General features: G+C 42.4%; 1 protein-coding gene across 1 annotated transcript; it reads left to right on the plus strand.

Annotated features, from left to right (window-relative positions):
* Positions 1-828: 828 nt before the first annotated feature.
* On the plus strand, positions 829-9,873 carry ATP5ME (ATP synthase membrane subunit e). The gene is made up of 4 exons (XM_054986987.1): positions 829-935; positions 3,209-3,263; positions 6,497-6,595; positions 9,746-9,873. Exons 1-4 carry the CDS (start codon positions 900-902, stop codon positions 9,769-9,771), a joined length of 216 nt encoding a protein of 71 aa, XP_054842962.1. The 5' UTR covers positions 829-899; the 3' UTR covers positions 9,772-9,873.
* Positions 9,874-10,983: the final 1,110 nt, after the last annotated feature.

Raw genomic sequence — 10,983 nt, forward strand, 5'->3', positions numbered from 1 at the left:
TGACCTGAAATACCTGCTTCCCCCTTGTGTAACGTCTGAGCCTGATGATTTAGCAATGACAAAGAGTAATATGCGGGTCCAGCAGCACCTTAAAAACCAACTAGATTTCCAGGGCATTTTTATTTTATTATATTTATAGTCTGCTCTCTCCGCAAACAGGCTCAGAGCAGATGACATCAATACATACAATGAAAAGGTAAAAACAGGTAGCATAAGAATAAAACTTATAGCCATACAATTCAAGAAAACACACCATGAGCTTTCCAGAGTCAAGCTCCCTTGAAGTCATAAACTTTAATATTATTTGGGTTGTTTTTATTAATTGGCTAAACAAACTCTTTGTGTGAGACCACTGGGGCGAAGGGACAGTAACAGAACAGAACAGAAAGAAATCTAGTCGGGTCTTGAAGGAGCTACTGGACCTGAATGCTGCTGTTCTATTGCCGCCCCTTCTGAAACTGTGGAAAAGAGCAAGAGTGCAGTAGTACCGCTAAGACTAACGAAATTGGTGGTAGGGTATGAGCCACAGCCCACTTTGAATTTTGCGGGTCTTATAGGTGCTCCTGGACTCTTGCTCTAGTCTACGGCTAAAACCAGACTCGTTCGGACTAGCCATCTTGATCCTTCTGAAACTGCCCGCGACAAAGGGTTCTGTGGCGTTCAAAAGCTTGCGCGCTGCCGGGCATCGGCGCCCAGGCAAGGACGCTGCACGGAGTCTGCGCGGCGCGTACACCCACGCCTCTTTCGACTACAGCCGCGACTCCGCCCCCCTCCCGCCTCCTGTAGTTTTGCGCAGGCGCACTCCTACCATTCCCACAGGCCTCTGCGGTCAGCTCCGCCTTCCGTCCTGGCGCGTCATATCCGTTTCCGCGTGCCGGAGGGAGGCCGAGGCGGGCAGGATGATCCCCCCGGTGGAAGTCTCGCCCCTGATCAAGGTGAGCGCCCGGCCGGGCCCGGCCCGACCCGGCCCTTCGCGGGGCTTCGTGTCTTCCTCCGCCTGCCTTGGAGGCCCTGCGGCGAGTGCGGCCCGGGGCCGCCTCGTCCTTTTGCCGGGAGGTGACCGCGGAGGAGGTCAGGAGGAGGGCCGCGCCAGGCCGGCCCGCTCGGGGCCTTGTGGGGCTGGGCGCGGGCGCCTTGTTGGCTTCTCGCTGGGGTCGGGGACGGGCCCCTTTCGGCTGGGCCTCTTTTCGCTGCCGCGGAGTGTCCTGTGTGCTCCTGTGAAGCAGCCTCGGCCTCGTGGCAGGCGCCGCGTGGAAAGGCTTGTTGTGGTTTGTTTCAGCGGCGCTTCCGCCCTTTCTGTCTTGATTGGTTATCGATGTCATTGACTTTCTCAGTGAGGCTCCAGGTGCATTTCTTAGTGCGTGATGAGTACAGTCCATATCAAGGGCATTTCAGTAGCCATGCCAGAGGGTAAATGAATGCACGTTTTCTCAGATGTCTGCAGTCCACACCTTGCTTGCTTCTTTTATGGTTGTCTTTCTCGCTGAGATTTCAGGGCAGATTGCTCAGTGTGAGATTAGTACAGTCAATATGTAGGACATTTCCATAAATAATGCCATAGGGTACATAAATGCACGTTTACTCAAATTTCTGCAGTCCAGACCTTATTTATTTACATTTTACTCATGCATTCTGTTTGGTGTAGTGGTTAAGAGTGTAGGACTCTAATCTGGAGAACTGAGTTTGATTCTCCGCTTGAAGCCTGCTGGGTGACCTTGGGTCAGTCACAGCTTCTAGGAGCTCTCTCAGCCCCACCCACCTCACAGGGTGTGGGGATAAATCACTCTGAGTGGGCATTAAGTTGTCCTGAAGGACGGTATATAAATTAAATGTTATTATTGTAGTCCACCTTTTTCACTGAGGTTTCAAGGCAGATTGTGCAGTGTAGGTTAATACAATCAGTGGCTGAGATGCTCAGTAAACAATAAGATAGAGTAAAGGTTGCAGAAATTTGGAAACAGAAATCTGATAGAGAATTGAAAACAGTGTAGAAACAAAACATAAGCATATTGATGCTATATTACAGAATGTGAAACCATCCAGTTGGATGGTTTCACTTATGGCAGTGCTGGATGTCCTAGCCGTTCATCATGTTCTTATACTGTGTAATCTAGGTGGAGCCTCAGTAGGATGGACTATAAATAATGTAAACAAATAAAATGTTTATTTGTGTTCTGTATAATCTGTCTTTCTGATGGACACTTGAGGCAGATTACACAAGTGTAAATCAAGGATATGCTGAGACATCTGATAACCAATGAAATAGAACTAGAAACTCATCTTTTCCTGGGTGTTTTGGCTTATGGTTCTTCTCCCAGAACAGTTTCCTTTCTTTTATCTTGCTAGGTGCAGCAGGGGTTCTGAATCTCTACCATCAAAAAGTCATGATCTCTGCATGACTTTTTGTAAAATGGGCTTGTGAAAATTTATGCTGCAATAAATGTGCCCCCAGGTTCACTTTGGTTATATTGTAGTTATAGTTAAAACTGAATAAATAGGAATATAAACAAGTAAATATTTGATTGGCAGTTAGTTTAGTTAAATTTGGTTGCTGCATTAGTGCTAAAATAACATGATCAGTTACTCTCCTTCTGCTTATAAAAGCCAGCAAGTGGAGCACTGTCTTCCTTGGTGACAAGGGTGTGTGAGACGTCCCCTCCCACTGTGTTGTTATCTAAGGCCTCTGTCAATTACAGGTGTAAAATTTGAGCCTGGGTCCTGTGAAACTACTGCTCCTTACTCAGTGGCTATTGCATGGAAGTTATGTCTTTGAGATACTTTTTTGTCCATATGGGGAGCTTCCTGCTAGGAACACTGTATTCTAAGGTACTGGTTCTAAGCTCATACCCACCTGTTGTTTCAGGTGGGTAGCCATGTTGGTTTGCATTAGAAGAACAAGATCTAGGTCCAATAGGACCTTAAAGACCAACTTGATTTCCAAAGTATGAACTTTTTGAGAGTCAAAACTGCTTTCTTGGACTCTTGGTCCTTAAGGACCTGGATCTTGCTCATAAATGGAAAGGTATTTCTGTTTGGGGTCCAGTTGTGCGTTTTTCCCAGACTTCAAAGTTTTGTTCTCCGTTTAAGGAACTTGAATCTGCATCCTGTTGGGTGACAAGGCCGTCTCTAAATTCTGTGTCCCTTAAAACAAAATACTTTGTTTGGTCGGCTTTGTGGCAGTTCCATATATCTACACCTTGTCTTTCAGGTCACCAGGTACTCAGCATTGCTACTTGGAATGATCTATGGGAAGAAAAGATATGGTAAGTGGCTAAGGACAAGCTTTAATAAATGTCTTCTTCAGAATGAACTTCTGTTCATCTTCAGATGCTTACAGGGTGCCTTGACTGACTTTGAACTGTACAGCTATTATGTGAAAGACAACTGTAATGTATTGGGATAGTTTCAGGTGTGTAGCCATCTTAGTCTATAGTAGAAGACCAAGATATTTTATTTATTAGATTAGACCAAGATATTTTTATTTATTAGATTTTTAGTCCGCCCTCCCTGCCAAGCGGGCTCAGGGCAGAGCACAACATTTTAATTTACATAAAAACCACATAAAAGCAGATAAAACATTACAATAAAATTTAAAACACCACATACGATGAAATATGAGTCGAGTAGTATCTTAGGATACCTTATGTAATGATTTTCTTTTTGCCTCTGAAATTTTAATTCAGCACCTTCTTGCATTACTTTTAAACTTATACCCCAGGAGAGCCCTTGTCCCGTTTAACACTCCTTATAGTTCCATTCACACAGAGCTTCAGGTGTTCTCTACTTTACCCAGGCTTATACCTTAAGAACATGTTCCCTTTTTTGTTTGTGTGACTTATATATTGCTGCCTTCTCTGTTTAACTGGTCTTGTAAGAAGGCTTTGTTATAGATGGTAGCATGATAGTACAGCCAGCACATGAGGGTGGTTGTGAGGTCAAAAAAGGATCTTTTTTGCTTAAACAAAGTAGAATTTATTTATAAGAGCATAAGCATGATGGCTGCAGAGTATTCATAAGTGTATTGGTTTCAGAGTACTTCTTAAACGTGGTGGTTTCAAAACAGTTATATCTTCACAGACCCAGCAAGAAAGACTTATTTTCCACAGAGATCTTATTTTCTACAGAACAAATGTTCCTCTCATCCATACAGACTTAGATTCACTCAGGCCTTTCCACAAAGCTTGCCTGACCTAGACAGAATGAGACCCTTTCAGGCTTCCGCATAGTTGTCCTGACTTGGGCCTAATAAATACATTCTCTGAGATACACACAGACAGAGCTCAGGCTCTACACAGATTGCTCAACTTAACCAGAATGAATACTTTTATTCAGTGATCTGACTAAAACTGCAGGTCCACCCTCTAGAGTACCATCCAATCAGAATACCTTTCACCCATTTTCCCCCTCAGAGGCCGCCATTAAAAACCCATATTAACTAGCAGAAATAATAATAACAACATTCGATTTATATACCGCCCTTCAGGACAACTTAATGCCCACTCAGAGCGGTTTACAAAGTATGTTATTATTATTATTTTTTTTTGAAAAAATTTTTATTGGGTTAGAATCCATTATTTTTACATTTACATTCAATTTTCCCCAATTTTCCATTTCTAACCCCCTCCCTTTCCCCCCCTTTTGTTGACTTCCAACAGCTTTCCAACCCTTTGTACCTTTTCCCTTACTTCTATTAGATTCCTCTATCTAAAACAAATATATATTCTCCATTATTCTAAGCAGTACATCCTTAACTATTTTTAACATTATATACCCAAACTGTAAGTCTTTGTTTCCATCTTAGATAAACAATTTATCCCATTTTCCGATTTCAAATATTTCTATATATCATAAACCATGTAAATCATACATTCATTTTAAATCAAACAATTTGACTTATTCTCTATATATTACTCATTCTGTCTTTTTATAATAATTCTATATAGCTCTCATCACATAGTCAATCAATTTGACTCATCTATATCTTCAGACATTCAGTTTGGTGCAAATCTTACCAAAGTATGTTATCATTTTCCCCACAACAAAACACCCTGTGAGGTGGGTGGGGCTGAGAGAGCTCTGAGAGAGCTGTGACTGGCCCAAGGTCACCCAGCCGGCTTCTAGTGGAGGGGTGGGGAATCAAACCCAGCTCTCTAGATTAGAGTCCCGCACTCTTAACCACTACACCAAACTGGCTCTCAGTAATAAAATGCTCAAATAAATAAAATACTCAAATTTAATTACATGCAAAACATTACAGTTTAACTTTCAAAAACTAATACCTCTCAAATCTCTTTGGTCTTTAAGAAGCGGCTGTACTTGAACTTTGCATTTATAACGTATCTTGAGTTCTTGACTCTTCAGACATACAAATGCAGCCACATTTTTCCTGTCGCCGTGCAGCATGCGCTGCTTTGTCTCGTGAATGATCTAACGTGAAGGCGTGCAGGACTGCTTGTGGAAGGGGAAAAAAATCACTGCGTTTGGTGATCGACACTCAGTCCATTCAAGTCTTTGGCAGAAATCGTCGTCAAAAATTCTTGGCTGCTGGATTTCTACTCTTTGTAAAAGTGTCTCATAAGTGGTTGCAGATAATATTCTTGATGGTGTATAGCTGTAATGAGTCAAAACAAAATGCAGTTCAAATAATGCCACATTAAATTGTAGCATGTACATAAATACGTTTTCAGCCGTGTTCATTTAGACCAGGGGTGGGCAAATTGTGGCCCGCGGGCCACATGCGGCCCGCTACAGAGGTTTTTGTGGCCCGCCCAAAAAATTGTAGAAAAGTGTGTATTGTAGAAAAGTGTACATTTGTCTCATTAAACTGATGCTAAAATTAAATGTGCTTGCAGCTATAGATGATACGAAATTAGCGCAATAAATAAATTGAATAAAACTACCACTATTTTATTTAATTTATATTTATTGATTTTTATGATACAATTTATACCTTTTCTGAAATGCAAAGTTAACTAATGAATGCAATCATTTTAAAAGGTGTGGCCCTCCGCTAACCTCCGCTCCCACAAAGTGGCCCCCAAGCCAAAACAATTGCCCACCCCTGGTTTAGACGTTCCTTTTGCTTGGTTATGCTGTACTTGGGCTACCAGACTCTCAGCCAGTAAGCAATTTGAATTTTTCTTTATAAACCTAACTGGGCTCCAGCATAACTGTTGCTGTTCTAAAATGCAGAACAGAAGCTGTGATTGTAAACTGTGAACATCTGCTTTTCAGAGACCTCTTCCCAATGTATCTCTGTACATTCCTAGAAACGTTGCATGATCTTAATGAGTTGGAAGGAAGCGACTCTGTTGCTAACTAGAGTATGATGAAGTCTCTTAAACTGGCAGAGCCCTCCTCTGTAGAATTACTCCCGTCTGAGCCCACTGACTTCAGAGAACCTAGGCTGGAATAACGCTGCATACCGCTGCACTTTAGTGAGGAAGTCTTCTGTTGATGTTCGTGCATACAGTGAAATAAATTGCTTTACTGACAGACTACTTGAAGCCTGTTGCTGCGGAGGAAAGAAGAATAGAAGAGGAAGAGAAGAAGAAGCGTGAAGAAATGGAACGCATTGCAAAAGCTCTGGCAGAAGGTATTTTTCCTCTGCATGCTCATCCTTTGTTTGGAAATGACACACGTTCGTTCTTCGAGCATAGCATCTCTTCAGGCACACCACAGTGAACATTTGCTCATTCTTCATGGGTGCTTGTATGTCTCATTGTAAGAAAGAGCAAATAATTGGCAATCAGTACCAGGATTAGTGTTGGGTTTAAATTAAAAATTTGACAGTATACATGTTGAGCATCATGTAAGAATTACTTGACAAAGCAAAATCAGGCGACACTGTAGCTTCTGTACAGGGCTAGCCGCAGTCTGTAATTCAAGACAACATAAAAATGGAAAACGTGGTATTTTGATGCAAGAATCCCCTTGATTTCAGTTTCCCAGTGCATTGATGATCACGACAAGAGGGCTTTTTAGGACTATTGGGTTGACCTTCCTTCCTTATGAGAGTCTTCGAAGCTAAGAACAATCTGGTATAGGTGCATTAATGTGTTATCATGGCTTCCTTTTTGTGTCAGTCTTGGCTTAATTTGTTGGCTGTGGGATATTTCCTCTCCAGTCTCAATTAAAAGCCCAACACTTTCCTTATTGACAAGCACTGAAAGGCAACCACCAAAAGTCTGATACGACAAGATGCAATTTATAATAAAAAGTCAGATCCTCAAAATGCTTACATTTGCATTGGTAAGAGTGCTTTTCTGTAGGCTAGTGGAAGGGCCCGACTGGCTGACTAGAAACAGTAAATGGCAGCTCTCAGAATTACAAAGTGTTACTTGAAATGTCCATAGATCCAGAGGAGTTAGCTGTGTTAGTCTGTAGTCACAAAATAGTAAAGAGTCCAGTAGCACCTTTAAGACTAATCAACTTTATAGTAGCATACACTTTTGAAAATCACAGCTCTCTTTGTTAGATGCATCATAAGCTTTCGAGAACCACAGCTCTCTTCATCAAATGCATCTGACGATGCATCTGATGAAGAGAGCTGTGGTTCTCAAAAGCTTATGCTACTATAAAGTTGGTTAGTCTTAAAGGTGCTACTGGACTCTCTACTATTTTGAAATGTCCAATTTGCTTGTATCACCGTCAGAGCAATGCTAGGAAGGAGAGATGTTGAATAGAAGCTTTAAGAAGCCCCATTGGCTAAAACAAAGTGAACAAACTTTGTCCTTAAAACTCCATTTTGTACCTAAAGAAACCATGTTTGCAACACTCCCATGTTCTGTTTACACGCTGGCTGATGCTGCATGTGTCTTCAGAGTTGCTATGCTCTAAGTGGCCCTAACAGTTCTGGTTTGTGATAGACATGTGCATGCAGTGACAGTCAGTAAGCCCCACTGCTTCACATAAATTGTAATTGGCTTCTCAATTGAATAGTTCTGATCATCGTTGTAATTTTCCTTGAGTCCCAGTGATAAAAGTGGGCTATAAATAAAACTAATAATGACGCATGTGCATTCTTGTGTGTGCTCTCTAGGTACATGTGCTGTGAAACTTTGATTGTGGTTCCCCAACACATACATGTTCACAAGCCAGAAAAACCTGGTTTGTGATCATCAGACGCGTCACTCTACACATACATGTCATGAATTCTCAGATGGTGACAATTCCTTTATAGATCCAGAGGAGTTAGCCATGTTAGTCTGTAGTAGCAAAATAGTAGAGAGTCCAGTAGCACCTTTAAGACTAACCAACTTGACTGTAGCATAAGCTTTCGAGAGCCACAGCTCTCCTTGTCAGATGCATTCCTTTATAGAATCTAGTGAAGCAGCTTTGCGAGGATTGTAGTATGCATCTTTCTCTATTCTGCACAAGATCAGGGAAAATCATTTAAATTAATGTGATAGTGTTCTAAAAATATCCATAATTTTGTTTAGGTACAGGACAAAGTTTGGAGTTGTATGCACTTATACATACATATGGGTCGGAGTTACTTAGGGAGCAATCCTAAGCAAGTCTCTTCAGAAGTTTCTCCATCTTATTCATTAGGGTTTACTCCAGTTTGGTGTAGTGATTAAGAGCGTGGGACTCTAATCTGAAGAACCGGGTTTGATTCCCCACTCCTCCTCTTGAAGCCAGCTGGGTGACCTTGGGGCAGTCACAGCTCTTTCAGAGCTCTCTCAGCCCCACTCACCTCACAAGGTCATTGTCGTGGTGAAGATAATAACACACTTTGTAAACTGCCCTAAGTGAGCGTTAAGTTGTCCTGAAGGGCGGTATGTAAATTGAATGTTATTGTTATTAGGACAGTATCTAATAAATGGGTTCATTTGGGCCTGTGTGTGTAGGAAAGAGCCTACTTACAGAGATGCACATTTTGTCCCATCTTGACCCATGCTAAAGAAAACAGTGGGGATATAAATATTTTAAATTAAATAAATAAAAATATTTTAATTGTGTTAGTACAGTTACAATGAAATCCTAAGCAGAGTTACTCTGCTTTATCTGTTAGTGCAGACAATCAGTAACCTCAAAACCTCAGAGATATTCTGCGTTCAAAGTGTGGTGATAATAATATGGCAGTAGTCTCCAAATTATAGGCCTCTAGAGACTTGCTAATGCATTTGAAGAAATAAAAGCTCCTAGGAGACCCACGCCCTCATCTACAAAGGGGGCTGCCTGCTCTGTTGCGGCGTGACTCGCATCTCTAGCTCTCCCTCCTTGCGCTTGGTCTGCACTGGGGCAGATCACTCTGTTGCATCTGCATTGGGAGTGATCGGACACTCCCGCTATTCTTGAAGCAACGGAATGGCTTGCTGCCCAGAAGCCGAGGTCTCTGCATGAGTCATGGCCATTTCATTGCAACAAGATCCCAGTTCTGCAGCTCAAGCGGAAACACAGGAGGTGGATTCCCCTGGGAGTGGGTAGAGTTCTGAAGCTCTCCAAGCTTTTTTTAAGGTGTAAGAATGAAGTTTGATTCCAGGGCAGGATGGGGAGTTGTGTAGTCATGGGCTTGTGAGACATTGCCATATTGGTGTCTTCCCTTCTTTTGAGAAAAAAAACAGCTGGGTCCTTGAGGTAGCTGCAGTGTTACCAACATCAGTTAAAAACTGGAGATGGTTGCTGGCAGTACATTTGGCACAGTTTTGCTTAAGCAGGCTTCTAAAGTAGTTTCAGTGTACTTGGAGCATATTTGAACCACTTGCTTGTGAGCTCAGTTGTCTTATTTTTTCCTTTTCAGCTAGTGAAGATACAATTCTGAAATAAAACCATCTAGATCATCGGCTTTATTATCTGGAACCTCTGAAGTAGATCATCTTGTGTCAACCATGAACTATAACTGCACTAATAAACCGTTTGTGAACTAGACTTTTCAGGGTTTTTTCATATGTAAAATAAAGTATGCTACATAAGATGGACTCATAACTGTTCATCTAGCCGGAAGAATACAGATGTCACTCAATTAAGTGTCATTCAGTTATGCCATTCAGCAATATTAAGGAAAAGTGAAGCAGGATCTAGTCATGAGATGCCGTGCAGAAGAATGCTTGGTTGTGCTGTTGCTGGAAACTCACACTTCTCTTACAGAGGGCTGCAAAATGTCCTTACTGAATTGGGTTTTTTTAAACTTCCAGAATGTGTTGCAGTGTGACAGAAACCTCTAGAGATGGTATTTAGAGAAGTAAAGCTGGACTTACCTTGTAAATATTACACCTTCAGTTGTAAATATTATACCTTCGCACTTGGGGTGGGAACAGTGTGTTAATAGCACTAGCTATTAGGTGCGCTCCATAAGTATTATCCATGTATCAAGTGAAGTATAAGTATGGTTGTTGGGGGTTTTCCGGGCTGTATTGCCGTGGTCTTGGCATTGTAGTTCCTGACGTTTCGCCAGCAGCTGTGGCTGGCATCTTCAGAGGTGTAGCACCAAAAGACAGAGATCTCTCAGTCTTTTGGTGCTACACCTCTGAAGATGCCAGCCACAGCTGCTGGCGAAACGTCAGGAACTACAATGCCAAGACCACGGCAATACAGCCCGGAAAACCCCCAACAACCATCGTTCTCCGGCCGTGAAAGCCTTCGACAATACATTGAAGTATAACTGTAAAATTAACTCCTGTAGCGCAAGGGGGGGGACCTTTAGTTCAACTTTAAAATCAAGGACTTTTTTCCAGCCAGAACGCGATGGAACGGAGTTCCAGCACCTCTTGAAAATGGTCACATGGCCAGTGGCCCTGCTCCCAATCTCCAGACAGAGGGGAGTTTAGATCGCCCTCTGCGCCATGGTGCGGAGGGCGATCTAAACCCCTCTGTCTGGAGATCAGGGGGCTTGGCCACTGGCCATGTGACCATTTTCACTGAGGGTGATTTAAAGTTTAAAAAACTCCCCCTTTGTTCCAGCTGACCCAAAGTGACGTCATTTCGCAGTCCTGGAAGCATGTGCACACTTTGTGCGTGCGCCGTGGTACCAGGGGCACC

This window comes from Eublepharis macularius, chromosome 8, assembly GCF_028583425.1.
Source record: "Eublepharis macularius isolate TG4126 chromosome 8, MPM_Emac_v1.0, whole genome shotgun sequence".
Taxonomy (NCBI): domain Eukaryota; kingdom Metazoa; phylum Chordata; class Lepidosauria; order Squamata; family Eublepharidae; genus Eublepharis; species Eublepharis macularius.

What these genes read in the sequence shown, in the direction of transcription:
- ATP5ME (XM_054986987.1), top strand. Translation starts at nt 900, where the DNA reads ATGATCCCCCCGGTGGAAGTCTCGCCCCTGATCAAG. An exon ending in AAGTCTCGCCCCTGATCAAG is followed by an intron (nt 936 to 3,208) that starts GTGAGCGCCCGG and finishes CTTGTCTTTCAG; the next exon opens with GTCACCAGGTACTCAGCATT. An exon ending in TGCAAAAGCTCTGGCAGAAG is followed by an intron (nt 6,596 to 9,745) that starts GTATTTTTCCTC and finishes TTTCCTTTTCAG; the next exon opens with CTAGTGAAGATACAATTCTG.